General features: G+C 34.9%; 1 protein-coding gene and 1 pseudogene across 1 annotated transcript; both read left to right on the forward strand.

Moving 5' to 3' along the window:
• Positions 1 to 293: 293 nt before the first annotated feature.
• Positions 294 to 9,898, forward strand: LOC147507460 (uncharacterized). The gene is made up of 4 exons (XM_086600168.1): positions 294 to 1,375; positions 2,410 to 2,490; positions 2,775 to 2,901; positions 8,624 to 9,898. Exons 1-4 carry the CDS (start codon positions 1,246 to 1,248, stop codon positions 8,682 to 8,684), a joined length of 399 nt encoding a protein of 132 aa, XP_086456294.1. The 5' UTR covers positions 294 to 1,245; the 3' UTR covers positions 8,685 to 9,898.
• On the forward strand, positions 8,989 to 9,747 carry LOC147507461 (LEAF RUST 10 DISEASE-RESISTANCE LOCUS RECEPTOR-LIKE PROTEIN KINASE-like 2.4 pseudogene; annotated as a pseudogene).
• Positions 9,899 to 21,097: the final 11,199 nt, after the last annotated feature.

Genomic DNA, 21,097 nt, shown 5'->3' on the forward strand with positions numbered 1-21,097 from the left:
CTGGCCGAACGAGAGATAGCCCACGTGGCCAGTAAATAAAGGACATTTTTATTTTTATTTTTTTTTATTTTTATTTTTTTATTATTTTATTTTTTTTTAGTATTATCACACATAAACTTGAAAACAAAACAAAATTAACAGTGAATCAATCAATCAAAACATTTAAGTACCATTCAACTTTGGTTGTTGAAAATTAAACTTGAACTAAAATTCAATTGTTTCTCAATAATAATAATATAAATTTGATTTCAAACTTCAAATGTCACAAATAGGCCTTGAAGAGTTAAGGTTTATCATACTATCGAAAAAAAAAAAATCATCACACAGAGAGATAGGTTGGGGTGGGAGTGAATTTAGAGATTGGAGACGAAGATAATAGCATATATTTGGTATTAATTGCTTTTGGAGGTCATTTATTAACTTAAAAAGACAAAAGTAATCAAAAGTTTCAATTGGGCTGGAAGCAAACTTGGCATACAAACATTGCAGCAAAAATGGAGATGATCAACGCCTTTATTTCATGCAATTCTCTACTATTTCATTGAAAAATTGGAAACCATCTTTTAAAATTCTCCATGGCTCACCTTCAAAATTTTAGAAAACCATCTATCACTTTTATCTTTTTTCTCTCTGTCACTCTTTTATTTGTTTCAATAAACTGTCAACAAGCACCACCTCCATCCGCTTATTCCAACAAGCATAGATCCAACATATTATTACAACTTATGCGCACCTTCAACATGTAACAACATTTCACTCCCATATCCACTTGGTCTGCCAACTCCATGCCATGATTCAACTATCCAACCCTTTTGTTCTTCTAATAATGAATCCCTCTTCCTAACTAGTCCAGTTACCACTGATACCTACAGAATTTTCTCCATTAAATCCGCTGATCCCACTACCATAATTATATCTCTTGCATCAAATTCTCTTTTCACTTGTGGTGTGCCAGTATCTAAACCAAATTATGCAGTAGATGCTCGTAGCATTTTTTATCTTCGTTCAAACTATAAGCCTGGCACCCACCTCAATTGTACTAGTCCTATTCCTTCAAATGCAATCCAAGGGTTACAAAATGCGTCTTGTCTTGGATGCAACTATACGTCTAACTTTTGCTATTTTGCTCCATTTTATGATGCTAAGTACACTAACTGTGAGACATTCTATGTGTTTACCCTTGGCAACTTTTCTAACGTAAGTAATGGCGGAGATTTGAGAGGATACTTACGGTCAGGATTTGAGATGGGATTTACAAAGCCTTTGTGGTGTCGTGGATGTGAGGGTTCGGGTGGTAGGTGTGGGAACAAACCTTCAACAGGCTCGTCTGTTTGCTTCTGCCCAACTAGCGTGCATAGCTTCAATTGCTCTGATGGTATGTACTTATTTCATTGGGTAAATAACTAAATATATTGCGTTCACCGTTCACGTAGAAACACTCATACTTGAACTATCAAGCCCTAACCCGCCCTTCAACCCTCTCGAGGAGCTTAGGGTCAGGCTGTGTTAGTGTTAGTGTTAGAGGCTTCAGAAAGCTTACTACATGCATTTTTTATGGTCGACAGAATGAATATTATTACATTGACCAAAACGAGGAAACCAAACCTCAAAGTCTAGAGAAATGATTGACAGCTAGCTAGAGAAAAATAAAAAATGTATACGATTATGAGATTGTCATAGTTGACCTGCTTAAGCTTGCAGTATCTGATTCTCCTTGGATCCTTGATATGCAATTTTAGAACGAATTCTAACAATTCTTTTTTAAACAAACCAAAAGCAAATTATAAGATAATAATAAGAAAAAGGGAGGGGTTCTATAGACATATTTTATCTTTGACACGTAAACAAACTCAAAATCGTTAGGACATTTATAAGTTTCGGGTTAGACTAATATTTTGTAGATATGATCTCCTAACTATTTTAAACATTGTCAAAAATAATAAAAAAAATCAAAAAATTCTAAACTTGTCAAATGTAGTTAACAATTTACAAAATTTGGCTAATTGTGGACCGTTCATTTTCACCATTTTTTATACTATATTTGGCAGTTTAAAAATTTTTGATTTTTTTTATTATTTGTGACAATGTTTATAATAGTTAGTAGATTATATCTACAAAATATTAGCCTAATCCAAAACTTATAAATGCCCTAACAATTTTGAGTTTGTTTATATGTCAGATAAAATATGTCCCTATAACTCCCTAATAAAATAAAAAAAACGCGGAAAAGAAAAGAAAATTGCGCTGCAGAACTTAATACAATAGTTAGCGGAAGCTAGGAGATGGTGGATAGCACTACAACATAGGAATATGGTAAATGAATACCGAATCTGCTATTACATATACAAGTAAGAACGCGCTGTTTTAATCGTCAAGATAGTGCCTTCTGTTTAACCTCTGTTTGACTAGGTATCTTGGAGGACCTTTCGACATGGGTTAATACACCAGGAAGAGGGAGATCTAGACCATTATCCAGAGCAGTTATCGCAGGTAAATTTAGCTCTTTTTACTTGAATGGATATTTTTCAAGTGAGTCCATGGATATAGTTATTGCTGAACAATTTAAGGGTTGGAGCTATTTGGTTTTGGTTCAATACAGTTATGTTTTCTTCATTATATCTAATTTGGGTTGCTTGTGTTCTGCCAATACAAAGATAAATCTAAGGTGTATGCAATGTATACAAATTATATGATCGAACAGTGCATTTTAAGTTCATATACTGATATACTATGAAAAAAATTTAGTCTAATAAACAGCTCTTCTTTCAATGCAGCGATTTCTACTTCTGCCTCATTATTGTTTCTGGTAATCCTTGTTGCATTAGTGGCGATCCTTGCTCGTCCAAAAAAGTTAAACTTTCACTTTGACAAGAGGACCATGTCAAGCATATCTCTAACAAGGTACTCGTATTCTCAGCTGAAGAAGCTAACTAACTGTTGGAAATGTGAATGAATTTGTGTCCTCATGGGTTTGAACCCATGACCTTTTGTATCTACTACACTCTAATGTGGGGGGCTTTAGTCCCACATTGGTTACTAAACTTAAGACTCTTAAGTTTATATTGGTTGTGTCCTTATGGAGGGATAGTGTAGAGAGATATAAGGAGGTGCTCGTAGCACACAAGGCCTCCTTGGTTTGGGGGGCTCGGGAGGTGGGAGCTCAGAAAACCTTAGTCTTGGCGTGTCTTGCCGGGGTGCAAATCCACCCAATTGGGGTCGAGGAAATCTTGGGCTCGTTTTTGGTCTTCTTTCCAAAACTGAAGCTAATGCTTGATCTTTCCTTGATTCGAAGTCAAACAATAAAGGCAATAGCACGGAGTTGCGTTTTTAGGATCTATAAAACTAAGGTCTCTCTGTTTTAGAAAATAATGAAAACACAACATTATTTTCCTCTCGATTAAAAACTGGTGCGGAGTATCTTTGAGAGTTCCCGCAGAAATTTGGTCATTTGGTGGTGACACGCTTCATCCATTTGTTGTATCACGGGAGGCGTGCGGCTTGAAATTTGGCGGCTACCATACGGCGGCGTTTTTCGTCTTAAGGAAATTGTGCGAGCCACAATCCTCGATGATAAGTTTTGCTTCCTTTCTTATTCTTGCTTTTTTTCGATACTAGATTCTTACAATCTTAAGGCGAAAAAGCGATTGTCTAATAACGATCCGTTATTATCTAGTATTGTGCTCGTTGTTGTTAATATTTGCTAAGATGGAAAAACCTAGTGGTAAGTCCGTCAAACCCGAGATTTTTGATGGCGAAATTTTAAAGCTACCGCGATGATGAAAATGCGGTTTTATCGACTACTCCGAAATTGGTTGAATGGATTTCGATTGTGAAACCCGTTTACAATGAAAATGAAGATGAACACAGTGGATTACGGTGGTGTGGGAGATGGGAAAAGAAAGACTATTTATGTAGAAATTATATACTTGATTGTCTTTCCCTTGATTTGTATGATGTTTATCTTTGTGTAATACGGTACTCTTGAATTGTGGAGTTTACTTGATAAGAAGTATGCTAACGAAGATGCAGGTTCTAAGAAGTTTCTTGTAGGAAAGTTTCGAATTCAAGATGGAAGATGGGAAATCTGTTGTTTCTCAAGTGGAGGAGCCGCAAATAATTATTCATGAGATTTTGCGGGGAAGGTTATAAAATCTGCAAAGGCTTCGAGGTTGCTTCCATCATTGAGAAACTCCCTTCCCTCGTGGAAGGAGTACAAAAACAGATCTCAAACATAAGAAGAAAGAGATGACACTAGAAGATCGATCGTCAACCTTCGGATCGAGGAGGATAAGGAAGAATTTGAAATCAATGTGGAGACTTGAGAAATGAAGGCTAAAAGGCTAACTTTGGTGGAAGGTAACGCCGCTAGTTCTTCTAAGTCTAAATCAACTAAATTCCCGTCAAAAAGAAACCATATGCGAACAAGAATAAACAGGTCCAACCTCACTTTTAAAAGAAACCTTACAATCCACGAAATTCATTGCTATGTGTGCGGATCTCGAGGTCATATAGCCCGGTTTGTAAATTCAAAAAGGTCGAATGATGGGAAGAAAGACAAGGCACAAGCAAATGTAGTTCGGGATGGTAACTTTTTCTTGCGTGGTTCCGAGGTTAACTTGGTGAGTAACATGATCGACCGGTGGGTAGACACCTTTGGGCTACCAAACACATCCGTGGCACTAAAAGTGCATTTCGTCCTTCACTCCTCACGGGAGAAGGAGAAAGTCCGTTCATGGGTAACTCATCTGCTTCTAGAGTTGAAGGAAAAGGGATCATTAATTTGAAGTTCACTTACGGAAATGTTCTTAATTTGAAGGATGTTCTTTATGTTCTCCCGATATTAGGAAAAATCTGGTTTCGGTTCCCTTTTAAGTAAGAAGGGGTTCAAACTTGTCTTTGAGTCAGACAAATTTGTTCTGACTAAGGGGGGAGCCTTTGTGGGTAAAGGTTATTTAGATGAAGGCTTGTTTAAGCTCAATGTAACTGATTTTGATTTAAATAAAGCATCTACTTCTTCTTATATGGTTGAGTCATTTGATCTGTGGCATAGTAGACTTGGACACGTTAATAATGTTTCAATTAAAAAACTGATGCATCTAGGTAACATATCCAAGAATACTATTTCTGAAAATAAGAGATGTGAAGTATGTGTAGAATCTAAATATGCTAGGAAACCTTTCAAAAGGTAGAAAGAAACACCGAGTTGTTGGCATTGATTCACACTTGACCTATGTGATCTTAAAGGTTACATGACTAGAGGAGGTAATAAATATTTTGTTACATTCATTGATGATGCTTCACGTTTTTGTCATGTTTATCTTCTTAAGAGTAAGGATGATAGCTTAGCTAAATTTATTTCCTTTAAACTGAAGTTGAGAACCGGTTAGACAAGAAAATAAAAATAGTTAGGTCCGATAGAGGAGGTGAATATTACGGTCCTTTCAATAAATTTTGTGAAAATAATGGTATTGTACATGAGACCATCGCCCTTATGCTCCCCAATCAATGGGATAGCAGAGAGAGGAAAAATAGGACTCTCAAAGATATGATCAATTCAATGATCAATAGCTCGGGGCTTCTATGAACCTATGGGGGAGGCTTTGCTAACGGCCTATTATATTGAATAAGATACCTTTTAAAGACCACAGATAAAACTCCATATGAGATGTGGAAAAATAGGACACCGACTTATAGATTCTTTAAAGTGTGGGGTGTTTGGCTAAAGGTATCTATACCAACACCCAAGAGGACTAAACTTGGCCCCTAAAAGCGTAGATTGTGTCTTTATTGGGTATGCACAGAATAGCAGTGCCTACAGGTTTTTAGTCTTCAAATCTAAAAATAAATTTGTTGATGATAATACCATTATTGAGTCTAGGGATGCTGTCTTTTTTGAGGATAAATTCCCATTCATTGAGAGATCGGGAGGGACTCCGAGTTCTTCTACACTTGCTCCTAGAGTTCGAGAAGATTCTTCTGCTGAAGATGAAATTGAACTCAGGAGGAGCAAGAGACCTAGGACTAACACCTCTTTTGGACCTGATTTCCTTACTTTCTTAGTAGAGGAGGATCCTCAGACCTATTCAGAGGCCATGTCATCTACGATCGCGTTTTTTTTTTGGAGAGAGGCCATTCTAAGTGAATATGAGTCCATTATAACCAATAACACTTGGATTTTGGTTCGGTTGCCCCCCAGGTTGTAAAACTATTGGGAATAAATGGTTATTTAGAAAGAAACTTAAAGGCGGATGGATCCATTGATAAATATAAAGCGAGATTAGTAGCAAAAGGCTATAAACAGAGAGAAGGGTTTGATTTCTTTGATACCTACTCTCCTGTGACAAGGATTACATCTATCAGAATGTTAATAGCCTTTGCTTCTACTCGTAATCTCGTAATTCACCAAATGGACGTTAAAACGGCATTTCTAAATGGGGAATTACAAGAGGAGATATATATGGATCAGCCAGAAGGGTTTGTCTTAGAAGGCCTTGAGAGAAAAGTTTGTAGGCTAAAGAAATCTCTTTACGGTCTCAAACAAGCTCCTAAACAAATGGCATGAGAAATTTGATAGTGTGCTAATCTCTAATGGTTTTAATATTAATGAGGCGAGATAAATGCATTTATTGCAAATTTGAGGAACAATCTGGTGTAATTATCGTTTATATGTGGATGACATGTTGATCATTGGAACCGGTTTAGAGACCGTCAATAAGACTAAATCTTTTTGAGTAAGCATTTTGACATGAAAGATTTGGGTATCGTGATGTCATTCTTGGCATTAAGATAGTGTATAATTCTCGATGGAATTACTTTGTCTCAATCTCATTATGTAGAGAAAATGCTTAAAAGATTTAATCAATTTATTTGTGTACACGCGAACACACCATATGATCCTAGTATACATTTGACAAAAAATTTGGATTAGGTGTATCTCCTTTAGAGTTTTCTAGGGTTATAGGTAGTCTCATGTATCTTATGAACCTGCACTAGACCCGACATAGCTGTAGCAAGTAAGCAAACTTAGTAGATACACCATAAATCCCAAAGAATGAGCATTGGGATGCTCTTATCGAGTATTGAGATATTTGAAATATACTTCAAATTATGGTGTTCATTATGGCAGATATCACCGCGGCTTGGGGGGTACAGTGATGCCAATTGGATTCTTGATTCTCGGGGAATCTAAATCCACTAGTGGTTATGTGTTCACTATTTATGGGGTGTGCAGTGTCTTGGAAATCATCTAAGCAAACTTGTATTGCCGTTCCACTATGGAATCTGAGTTTATAGCTTTAGACAAAGCTAGTGAGGAAGCGAGTGGATCAGGGAATTTTTTTGATGGATATCCCGCTTTGGCCTAAACCTGTTCCACTGTCTCTATTCACTTTGTGATAGCCAAAGTTTGCTATCTTGAGGGCCAAAAATACTTCCTATAATGGGAAATCTCGACATATTCGTCGAAGACATAACACTGTGCGACAGTTGTTAAGAGATGGGATCATAGCTATTGACTTTGTGAGGTCAAAAGAAAATTTAGCTGATCCTTTAACTAAAGGCCTAGCTAGAGAGCTGGTTTTAGTACATCGAGGGGATGGGGCTAAAAGTCTATTAAAGACTAATTGCCTATTTAATTAACCGATAACGACACCCAACCTTAGTGAATGGAGATCCCGGGATCAAGGTTCAATGGGGAAACAAGTTATCTGCGTGATTTGTGGGGGTACTACACCTAGAGTGAAAACTCTGTACCCATCCCTATGATGTAGTAGTACCTTCTGTATCATTTAAAGGATGAGTGAATACTCTTAATGCTTTCTATAGTTTGGTTTTCCAATTGGGGTGTAAAGATCTGATTACACTCGATAGAGGCACCTATATGAGTGAGGAAGTAAAAGCCGCTTCCTATGAGAACTTATAGGCTTGTTCTCTAGAGCACTCATGAAACACAGGGAAGCTCATGGCTATCTGAGCACAACAACCGAGGGAACTCTATGATGATTTTTGAAGTTATGTGTGTTGTTTACCGTTGACTAGGCTTACATATAGGTTGAGCAGTTCAAGACTAAGGTCACCTGGGTCAACTAGTAATCCCGACAGACAAACACCAAGCGAGAAGGTTCAAGTCGTATGACACCTTGACCCATTCATAACTTCTTCATACTCGGACATTCTTGTTTTGTTTTTCTTTTCTTCGTTTCTTAATAATTCCATTCATGTGGGGATTGTTGGAAATGTGAATGAATTTGTGTCCTCATGGGTTTGAACCCATGACCTTTTGTATCTACTACACTCTAATGTGCATTGGTTACTAAACTTAAGACTCTTAAGTTTATATTGGTTGTGTCCTTATGGAGGGATAGTGTAGAGAGATATAAGGAGGTGCTCGCGCGCACACAAGGCCTCCTTGGTTTGGGGGCTCTCGGGAGGTGGGAGCTCCAGAAAACCTTAGTGCGCGTGTGCCCACACACGTCGCGCGCAGGGGGGGGGTGCAAATCCACCCAATTGGGCTTCGCGTGGGTGCGAGTACTGGGCTTTCCAAAACTGAAACTGTAACAGTCTTTCCTTGATTTAAAACACAACATTATTTTCCTCTGATTAAAAACTGGTCTGGAGTATGCAGAGCTGGTCATTGGCTGGTGACACGCTCATCCACTGTTGTATCCTGGGAGACGTACGCTTGAGGCTGGCAGCTACCATACCGGCGGCGTTTTCCGTCTTAAGGAAATTGTGCCGAGCACAATCCTCAGTGATAAGTTTTGCTTCCTTTCTTATTACTGTTTTTCGATACTAGATTCTTACACTAACAACTTCTCGTCAAAACTTGGTGAAGGAGGATTCGGTATTGTGTACAAGGGAACAATTAAAAAAAAACAGGTTGAGGTACCAGTTGCTGTAAAAATCTTCAAGATATCTAAGCAAACTCAGAAACACTTTATGAATGAAGTGGCGACAGTTGGAAGTGTACACCACCATAACTTAGTGTGTATGTTGGGATATTGCGTCGATGGCGACACTCATGCAGTTGTTTACGAGTTCATGCAAAATGGATCCTTAGATAAGTATATCTACAATACCAAGAAAGAAAATGTTGGAGCTGAGGTTGACGGCAGAACTGAATACAAGTGGCTAAGTTCTAAACAAGTTTGTAGCATTGCCTTAGAAACAGCCAGGGGAATACTCTACTTGCACCAAGGTTGCGGGAATAGGATCTTGCACCTTGACATTAAACCTCCAAATGTCTTGCTTGACTCTAATTTCTCTGCGAAAGTTTCTGATTTCGGGCTAGCAAAGATGATTGATAAGGACCATAGTCATGTGTCTTTAACCGCGGCTCAAGGAACTCCAGGGTATGCAGCCCCCGAGATGTGGTTGAAGAATTTTGGTCCAGTGACAGAGAAATCTGATGTTTATAGTTATGGGATGCTTCTTTTAGAGATGGTTGGGAGGAGAAAGAAGTATGAGACTGAAGCATTTGAGTCTGGTCCAACGTATTTTCCTGAATTCTTCTGTAGCAAAGTCGAGAAGGATGAATTTTCTTTTGTAACCAGAAGAGGAGATGAAGACAGAACAGAAGAAGATGAACATATTGTGACGAGGGTGTGTTTAGTGGGTCTTTGGTGCATTCAACATATCCCTTCAAATAGGCCTTCCATGGAAAGGGTAGTACAAATGTTGGAAGGACATGCTGAAATTGGAATACCACCTCGTCCGTTTCTGCTCAAGGCAACCGTCTTGAAACCTTAATACAGGATGCTCTTTTTTTTTAAAGCAGTTATGTGCTTTTGCTGTATATTAATAACATTCATATATTTACCAAAAAAATAAAATAAATAACATTCATATTGTTGTAGTAGTAAATATTAATAATCAAGTACAAAACTATTTCAATATGGCACAACATTATTTACCGATATTTAGTGGTATTTTGGTTTCTGCTGCCAAACTGTAGTAGTACCACTGGCACAGGATCCACGAAAAAGGTGATGTATTATGTATGTCCTTAGATATATACTAGCCATTTGGCCCGGCCTATGGCCGGACTTGCTACATAAATAGCTAATGACTCAAAAGCCTAAAGTCCACTTGGAATAAATAATATATGTATATTGATAGCTAATAATTCATTGCATATTTTGTTTGAAGAGTTTATGTTTTACTATTTTTTTTAAGAGATTGCAAGCTCTCAAATTTTGATCTAGTACGTGTAATGCGTACATTTTTTATGGCTAATGCATAGATAACATTATTGTCAGAGTTTTACCTCTGAATTACTATAAACACAAAGAGCAGTGATAGGCTGTGGTTTCCCTCGAACATCATAGAATACCACTCGGCCATTATTAGTTCCAGCAGCGAGTATCCAACCATCATCTCTAAATGCCAAAGAAGAAAAAGGTGTCTCGTAAGGTATACAGAATGTGGGCCTTCTACTTCCTAAATCAAAAGTGTATAACTTTTTATTCAGACCAACAGTAGCTTGAAATATTAGCACATAATTAATATACACACACTCAAAAGTAAATGATATAGTGGTCATCAAGAAATTGTACTTGTAATTCTATAGACTACATTGCTGTCAGAGTTTTTCTAGACGTCTACTTAGAGTTTAGCTCTGTGATTCCATATGTAACGATAATATGATGTCAATTACTCATTTACTTTTCCAAAAGGTCATTATTTGGTGCGAGAAACTTCTTCGTGGTGACCACGGTGACACCGATTAACGCCTTCATCCAACTAATGCTCTAGTGTGATTCAACTACAAATCACGTCGAACATAATCAATTTGATATTGGATAAATGAAAGGATTTGCTTGAAGAAGATGACTTACCATTGTTCTTGACTCAAAGGATCGTCCATCTTTTGATCTATCATAGAATTTATTTCACAGAGCCTTCAAATGCTACCTTTGGAGAATTCAAAGCGAGACCTCTTGGTATATCCATCTTGGCCTAGCAAAGCACTTCATTATAGTCATACGATTTGATTATACTTTGGCTTATGGTAGGCTCAATGCACTGTAGGAATCCAAATTTACTTGTTTTCATGAAGGAATTACTATCTGTGAACAGCTCATTGGTATCCTAATTCCTCTCTCTTACACTCGCTTGACCTCAAGGTTTTTAGTGTTTTGGCATCTCACCCTTCCGGTCATACTTTGGGACTACGACTGCAGGTGGATTGTTGTCCCTGCAACTTTTATCAGTGCGGCCTCCTTGTTCTGCATTGAGGAAGTATGTTTCTCTTTAACAATTTTGCATTACGTTTTACTTAATTACGTTCAGAGTGCATCCTGTGCTTTCTTATGCTATTTATTCATTTTCGACACATGAATCCGTGAGGCATTTTTTTATCTCCTTCTCACTACATTTTGTTTGTTTGGTTATATTGATTCATGTATACATCCATCACAAGATCCATATGCATTTATCTATACGACGATTCCTATAAAAAAAAAATCTATCTGACGCGTACAAATAACTGTATATATTTGTTAAGTTTATTTACTTCTTGCTTGGTAACTCCTTGAGTAAACCTAGGTCGACAATCTGCATGACTACTTTGGGTAACGATGTTTGGGTTTGGTTATATATGAACCAAAACTTTGGAGGGCACAATTTATGCTGGGGAATTATTTTGAGGGCTTTGCCCACTTTCTTATTGTCGAATGAAATACGTAACTATGATGCAAAACTTAAATAGAACTTTGTTGTTGCTGCTAACAAAGCTGCAAAGGTTTGATGATGCTCACCGGTGATCATGGCTTTGAAGTGAGACTATATACCAAGACTCTATATGCATTCATTTAAAGTCGCTGGCTAGACTCTGGGGGTGTGCCTAGGCGCCTCTAGTATTGAGGCACAATAGTTAAACCTTGAGAATAGGCAATGGGCCTAGGGGCAGGCGTATCTAGAGCGCTGGTGTTACGCCTATCATACAAAAAACAAAGTGTTACTGATTGCACACGGACACAAACTTAAGTATGGTCATTACAGAAACAATGACCTGTCATCAACTACAAACGCCATTTAGTGGTAAATTGGATCAATTCAAAAGGTGTTTAGCTGGTGGCAGTAGAGCAACTGCGCCCCAAACAGTAAGAAAGATAATATATTGCAATGACCCAAATAATCAAAGCAATTAATGGAAAAGAGCCATGTAACAACCAAAGAAACTATAACCTCTAAACTTAGTCATCTGAGTATCTGACTAATAAGTAATAAAGTTTAAGGTTTCATAGAAAGAGAACAAATGTCTCTTTGTGAGTATTATTATCTGTAAAGCGGGTTCAAACTTTCATCGTGTAATTGAAGGGATTGTTAATATAAGGGCTGAAAAGAAAAGGCCTTAGGTGTGGAAGATCGCAAGTAACTCATGGTATTTTTCGGTATATAAACTTCGAGGCATAAGCTTTATAGGCCTCGAGCTCTAATTAGCCTAAGAAAACCTTGTTTGCTAGACAAATTCGCCTCTATATTTTAAAATAAATTAACCATATTACAATCTCAACATAGCAATAGCAAAAGCGGAACCAACATTCAATGGACCACTTTTTTTCTTTCTAATGAGAACAATATGAAAAAATGAATGATAACAATCAAAAGACAATTTAAATTCAATTAATAATCTTACCTCGAACCGAAGCAAAGCTCCAAGGCAGTGTTTTGACAGACCGTAGCCATTCATAGCCTTAGCTTTTGATTTGCTGCGGGTATAATTCTCAGGGGTGAATCTCAATTTGAGCCAACAAAAGCAAACTCATTAAATTTACATATAAGATCGGTCTTATTTCTGGCATTGACAATTCATTGTGACGACTCTTTGTAACCTTCTAATATATAAAAGTCGACTCTATTCTTCTTCTTCTCTTCTTACTTTCAATTTGAAATGGGCTATTCTCTGCTTGCTTTCAATTTTGTTATGTTATATTGGCTTTTGGGTTTTTTCCATTTCTTACACTTGTCTATATATCTATTCCAACTAATAAATCTGGTTGTGTAACTTGTGTATGTAAAACTACAAACAAAACAAAAGAGTAATCAAAAGAGATGGAATTTATTAATAAACATTATTAGGATGTTAATAACAAAATTCACTGCGTAAACTAAGAGCATGGATATTAAGAACCACATTGTTTTCCTAACACTGGATCTTCCAATCGGTTGTGAATATTTACTCGGGAATTCTTAGGTCGTCAATTTCCATATTTGGTCCGCCTATAAGCAAGTATTCGTTTATTCCCTTTAAATAAGCATTCTCTTTTTTCAATGCTTTAATTTGCATATGAAGTTCTTCTACTTGAATATTTGCTTCGTAGAGCTCTTCACGTCTAGTCATGAGTTCGTTGTAGTTCACATCTAGTACTTCGAACTTGTAAATCTGTTGTAAATAGCGTATGACATTTCCTGCAGCAACATTTTCTGAGTCGACTTTCTTGGTTTGATATGTTCCAAATGATGTTTGTATGATAGGATAATTTGGATCTTTATGGTATTCTCTTAGTATAGGCACATTGACTGCGACATCATTTTAGCGTCTTCGATAGTTCTCAAATATTGAACTGTAAAACTGGTTCTTCATAAATCTTTTTTTCTTTTTGAGAATTTCGTAAGTGCATTCTTGATGAAACATTGTGTTTTGTTTCGTACTCCATGATCTTCTTGTTGTATGTTTGAATCTCCATGACCTGCATTTTTTAATTATAGTAGTTTAATAAAAAAACATATATTGGAGTGGAATAAATTATGTTGAGCACGTATGTGTTTGGTATATATATATTTTATAGGGTGAATAGTCCATTTTGTTTTGTAATTTGACTGTAATTAGAAGTATTTTTAATTACATATGGAGATAATGATACTATCCTAAAATATATAGTTATATGAATCTTATACGATTTTATTGCAACTGATGTTAAGACTCCTTTTTTTTCCAGTTATTTGAGTCGCTGATTATTTTTGATTTTTGGTCCATATTGTTTGGACTTTCATTGATATTGAATCTATTTCAAAAAATTATTTTGTTTTGCATAATGATTAATTGAATTCAAATATATGAAGTATAATTATTGGTCATTTTGTGCTGACATTCTACGATCCATTGCTAGGTTCCAATTGTTTTCAACAATATTTAAAAGAGTCATACCTTCTGACAGATTAATAGTCCCAAGCAAATCAATACAGTCATTTGATTTTACATATAATGAACTATAGAGGTGCTCAATACAATTTCTGGATGACCGTGAAATGGAATCATCAGTGAAAGTGGTATACAAAATTTTCATATTTGCAAAATAGGCGTAACCCAAACATATATATCCCAACACTTCATTAATCCACACCTCCTACAATATCCCAACAACTCAAAACCAAAGTGGAATTAAATTACAATCAAGGCAGGGACACTAAATTAGTAGGTCTTGATCGAACTTGAAGGCTTACAGAGAGACTATATCACACTTAGGCAAGTGAAGATATTTCATTGTAGGCGGGGTTCCCATTAGCGTCTCGTTCCATTAATCCATTGGATTGGAACCTCTGTGATGTATGCGTATCAACGTGTCCGATTCAAACCCACGTTAGGTGGCTTGATTTGTCCGGTCATAAATACCTTTGTCCACTCAATCTGAAGCCGCCGGTCCCGTCTTCCAAATTCTACCCATCAAGTCTTGAATTGCATCCTCGGTATCTGTTGATCATCCATATAGACAAAAGCAAATCCTATAACAGCGACAAAAGGAAATAAAATCGGTAGATACCTCACAACTACGAAAAGAGGAATAAAAGAAAATCAAGGATCTCTACGTAAGGATCCCATTATCGAAGAGATTGGCTGCAGACCGTACCAATAAATGAGTCACAACTAACCCACACCGCAAAATCTAGAATCTAAGTGACCATAAAAATCAGGGCACGAGTCAACGGACCTTGTTTGATGAAGTAAATTATGTGAAGGAACAACAGTCTTGAAATTCAAGTAATACCTGTTTGGTCGGGTTGTATATCATCGACATCATCTCTCCTTTGTCCTTCGCACTAAAATACATCCCTCGCGCCGTCTGAATAAGCCACCGTAATTTTGACATACCAATCCAAGCATTTGGAGTGTATATTCTTTGGAGCAAACTCTTTAATGTTATCAATAAGGACACGGATCGCCAACTTAAGGATTAGAAACTTAGGTTCGAGAACTAAAGGACAATCTTAATCTAAACATAACTCTTTAATGTTATCAATAAGGACACGGATCGCCAACTTAAGGATTAGAAACGGTTTCACGAAAACTAAAGGACAATCTTAATCTAAACATTCAAGCATTCGCCACCAAACCTACTCAGAATACAATGTCTCATTTATGTCGTCGCGATCTGTTCAACATCCTCCATTTCGCTAAAGATACCACTCTCAGATTCGTGAGAAGTATTCTTCTCCAGAGATCGATATGCATCCACCGTGATTTCATAAAAAGAACAAAGTGCTCTCAAATTACCATGTAGTAAAGAAGATTTCGTTATGCATCAGTTAAAGAGTTTTATCGCATAGTTACATCTATTGTATAGTTACAACTTAAGCAAAAACATATGATAATGAAAGATTTGCAGTGGTTAAAAAAACTGTCTTTACAAAAATAATAAAAACACATACTAACTTGCAAATCTTGTATAGAACATTTCAACATTTTTTTTTTGGGGGCATAATAGCTAATCATATTGCTGCTCAAATGTTAGGATGCGAGGAGGGAGAAGGCCTCGAAGACCAAGTCGATCTCTTTCTGTGGAGGGAGAAGGCCTCGAAGACCAAGTCGATCTCTTTCTGTTGGTGGGAAAGCAGTGTCCTACACGCAGAGAAAAAGTCTACTAATCTGATCAGAAGAAATCAGTAAATTTCAATCATATGACAAGAAAAAGAAAGTATGACAAGTGCTAGCAGGCAATGCACGTAGTCAGCTGCAAGGATTGTCTTTTCAATCAGATTAGTAAATAAAACAATTAGCACAATTTGGCCGAAACATTATGATCAGATCACATTTCCTGATAAATTCCATAATTAGATGTTTTTGAAGATTTAGAAGAAAAGAGCTCGGATAGTAGTAGTGATTCTGGCTCTCATCAGAAGAAGCTCACAAGAGCTCAAAGGAAGAGAATTCGAAAGAAGAAACTTAAAGAAGCGGCTTCGTGTCGAAGAAAGATGATTGGGTCTCTTTTACCTTCAACCGATGGCATACAAATTGAAGACAATGAGGTGGAACCCCTTAACCACCTCCATGAGAATACAAATAAACAAATGAGTTGTGGTGCTGTTCAGGAACCAAATGCTGGTAATGACCAAGGTTAGAATTAGTATGAAAATTTTGTTTTGATTCGTTAAGAAAATGTTTCTGATTTTGGTCGGATGGAGTTGTCTTTGATGCTGTTCTTTCAGGAGAGTCATTTGTTCCCTCTTGCCCAAAACAGACGGAAACACCAAAGGATGGCAAAAAGACTTACCTATAATAGTTCCAAGTCTTTGCCTTTAATCACGTTCATCTTTTTCTTGAAGCAAAGAATGGAGGAATTGCACCATAGTAGCTAGTGGACCAAAGAAAATAAGAAATGGTTCGTCCACATGGAATTTTTATATCATTGAATTGGACGAAAGAAAATCTCCGGGCGATCATGGAGGATGAGCAGATGCTATTTTTTTTTTTTGGTACGGAGATCGTGATTGAAAAGAATGGAAGCACTCCAAAAACCTGTTAGAGCAGTATCTTTTAGTAATTCTGGACTATCAGATGTCGTGTTTAAGTTTTCTTTTTGTTTAAGAATGAATAGAGATAAGATTTAAGAATGGAGATAAGATTTAAGAAAGAATGGAGATAAGATTCTTAACAATGGGGTTTTTATCTATTTTGGGTTACGAACAATTGAAATCTACAAAAAATAGCGTAGATTTACTTTTTTTAAGAAAAATCTGATGTGTCAGTCTCAGAGAAAAAAAAGGGGCTAACGTGGGTCACTGGGAGCATTCTCAACTACTGAGTATTAATGGTCTTAGATTATAGCTATACCCTCTTGGCTCTATCTTTCAAGGCTTTACAGAGTCTCTAACTTTTTCTAAACTCTAATACTAATTACGGAAAAAAAAAAAAAAAAAATCCAAATCTATTTTTTGGAGCACTTTAGAGACTTCAATTTTTTCTAAACTCTATTACTAATTATAAAAAAATAGAATATAAATAAATAAACAATCTCATCTAGAGTTTCACAGAATGTCCAACTTTTTCTAAAACATATAGCTAATTACGAAAAAAAAAAAAAAAAAAAAAAAAAAAAAAAAACAACTAAATTACAAAAAATAATATTTTCAACCAAAAACGATTTTCCTAAAATCCTTACGCCACAAAGAATAGTTTCCACACTAATCTCATACGAAGTTTAACATAACAAAGTTTCTTTCTAGAAAATGATAATGAAACAATGAAAGAACAAAGGAAAAAATGAATTGAGTTGCTTGAACATTTACTTTATGCATTTGTTAACCACACATGTAACTGGAAAAAAGGGAAAAAAAAATAAACTAATCATAAAATAAGTAATAGTGTACACTAAAAACAAATAAAATTGTATTGTATGCAATATATATATGGGCATAACAAATAAAGTTGAATCAATTTGAGGTGTAAAATTTAGTCATAGTTAAGGATTTCAAAAACCACATGCCACAATAATTACTATATATTCTAATTAAATTTATGAATTTTATAATTTCCAATTTTAGCGGAATAACGAGATTCAGTTAAAACGGATGTTGGCTTAAATAAATTATATAATTATTGATTTAGTTAAAATAGACGTTGGGCTTAAATAAATTATATACCAAACCAAACCAAAACAAATTACATGTGGAAAATTAAATTATATAAAAAATAACATCACCAAATATATAATAGCAATTGGAAAAAAAAAACCCCCCCAATAATAACAAATATTTTCAAAAATATATAATATTGCATGAAACTAACGTCAAAGAACAATTACCGAAAAACATAAAACTATATGCAAATGCATTGAACTAACCTCAAATAATATTTAACAGAAAATCGGAAATTGGATGCACATGCAAACATTAAACTAATAAACTAATCTTAAAAATTAATTAATGGACAATCAGAATATTGATACAACTGCATTAAACTAACTTCAAAAAATAATTAACGGAAAATCAAAACTTGGATGCAAATACATCAAACTAACCTCAAGAAATAATTAACGGAAAATCAGGAATTGGATGCAAATTCATTGAACTAACCTCAAACAATAATTAACGGGAAATCAGAAACTAGATGCAAATACAACCTCATCGAATAATAAACGAGAAATCGGAAACTGGCCGAATGCAAATGTATTAAACTAATCTAAAAAAATGATTAACGGAAAATCGGAAACTAGATGCAAATGCATTTAACTGAGCTCGAAGAATAATTAGCAGTAAATTAGAAATTTGATGCAAATGCATTAAACTACAGCAAAGAATAATTAACAAGAAATCGGAAACTAGATGCAACTACATTGAATTAACCTCAAAAAATAAATAACAGAAAATCAGAAATTGGATGCAAATGCATTAAACTAACCTCAAAATATAGTTGTGTTATATGTTGTAGGAATGTCTCGATAAGTATAGTTTTGCATTTAAAACGGTGTTTATCTAATCTTTTTTCGTATAATTGGGAACACCTTAGCTTGCTATTCAAGTATCTTCAATATAAACTTTATCTTATTAGACAATTTCATAAAACTTCAATCAAACTTCTATTATTAAACAACAAATGAAGTTGAAGGGTTTTATCAATGGCGAGTTATTTTTTTTAATAGAGAGTACGTGAGGTTTTCATGTTATAAGAAATTTGGATGAGTGAGCAATATAATATATGTATATAATAATTATGCATATACAGTTGAATATATTTTTTAGAATAATTAATATGACAGGACTCATTCGTAGATAATCTTTGAAGATCCCACATAGTGAGTCAGGTATATAATTTAAAGAATAATTAACGGATAATCGGAAACTGGATAATGTTTGATGATCCAATATAGTAAATCAAGTATAATTTATTTTTATGTCATGTTTGCGAGGACACTACATATGGATAAGTAGAAAGTTGGTATTACACACCACATTGGATAATTAAAAGAAAATCGAAAATTGGATTCAAATACATTGAACTGAGCTCAAAGAGTAATTAACGGGAAATTAAAAACTTTATGCAAATGCAATAAACTAAACTAAAAAAGTAATTAATTAGAAATCGGAAACTGGATGCAACTGTATTAAACTAATGTCAGAGAATAATTAATGGGAAATTAGAAATTGGATGCAAATACGTGAAAAATATTTAACAGTAAATCGGAAACGGTATGCAAAAATGCATCAAACAAACCTCAAATAATAATTAACGATGAATCAGAAATTGGATGCAAATGCATTGAACTAACCTCAAAATATAATTAACATGAAATCAAAAACCAAATGCAATTGTATTGAACTAACCTCATAGAATAATTGACGGGAAATCAGAAACTACATGCAAATACATTAAAATAACCTCAAAGAATAGTTAACGGGAAATCAGAAATCGGATGAAATTACATCGAACTAATTAAAATCTCAAAGCATAAATAATCATAAATCATAAACTAGATGCAGATGTATTGAACTAACCTTAAAGAGTTATTAATGAAAAATCAAAAATTGTATGCAAATATAATGAACTAATATAAAGACTAATTAACTAATATAGAAACATAAAAATGGATGCAAATGCATCAACTAACCTCAATGAATAATTAACGGGCAATCATAAATTTGATCTGTTGCATTGAACAAACCTCAAAAAATAATTAACGGAAAATCGAAAACTTGTCGCAAATGCATTAAACTAACCTCGAAAAATAATTAATGGAAAATCGAAATTGGATGCAACCGCATTGAACTAACTCAAAGAATAATTAACGGAAATAGAAAATTGGATGTAATCGCATTAAACTAAAATCATATATTAACTAACAGTGGGAAATCGAGAATTGGATGCAATATCCTTGATGAATATTTAACGGAAAATCAAAAACCTGGATGCAAATGCATTAAAATAACCTTAAAGAATAGTTAACTAGAAATCGAAAACCGGATGTAACTACATCGAACTACCCTCAAAGCATAAATAACAGGAAATTGATTGGAAACTAGATCTTAACTAACTTCAAAAAGTAATTAACGGAAATCGAACCGGATCTGGATGTATTAAACTAACTTCAAAGAGTAATTAACGGAAAATTGAAACCTTAATGCAAATGCAATTAACTAATCTCAAAGAGTCATTAACGAAACATTGAAAACTAGATGGAACTGCACTAAATTAATTTTAATGAATAACTAACGGAAAATCGTAAACTTGGTGCAACTGCAGTAAACTAACCTCAAATAATAATTAACGGGAAATCAAAAACTTGATACAACTATATTGAATTAACCTCAAATAATAATTAATGGAAAATCGGAAACTAGATCCAACTATATACATTGAATTAGCCTCAAAGAATAATTAACGTAAAATTAGAAATTTGATGCAAATGCATTGAAATAACCTCGAAATATAGTTGTATTATATATAGGGAGAATATAATATCTCGACAAGTATAGTTTTACATTTTAAGTAATACTTATTATAATTATTTTATTATGATTGAGAATGTCTTGCTATTTAAGTAGCTTCAATATCATCATCTTCGCCACATCGGAAGATTCTTACAAAATTTCAATCAAACTTCTATTATTAAACATAACAACCAAAATAAATCGATGGGTTTTACTAAGATTTGGTGCTTTTCGTTTGATAGAGAGTTACAAGCAAAAAATTTAAACAAGTGATTAATATAATTTTCATATCTCATAGCTATGAATAGTTGCTAATATTTTTTAGAATAATTTAATATAACAACAACTGTTCGTAGGACGGGTTTGAAAGCTAGTTTCTAGTTTTAAAATACTCATGGTAGGAATAGTTCCTGAATAAGTGTACCACACGTGGTGGAAACGAGCAGGCCTAGAT

The sequence above is a fragment of the Coptis chinensis genome, chromosome 3, assembly GCF_015680905.1.
Source record: "Coptis chinensis isolate HL-2020 chromosome 3, ASM1568090v1, whole genome shotgun sequence".
In the NCBI taxonomy this organism is placed as follows: domain Eukaryota; kingdom Viridiplantae; phylum Streptophyta; class Magnoliopsida; order Ranunculales; family Ranunculaceae; genus Coptis; species Coptis chinensis.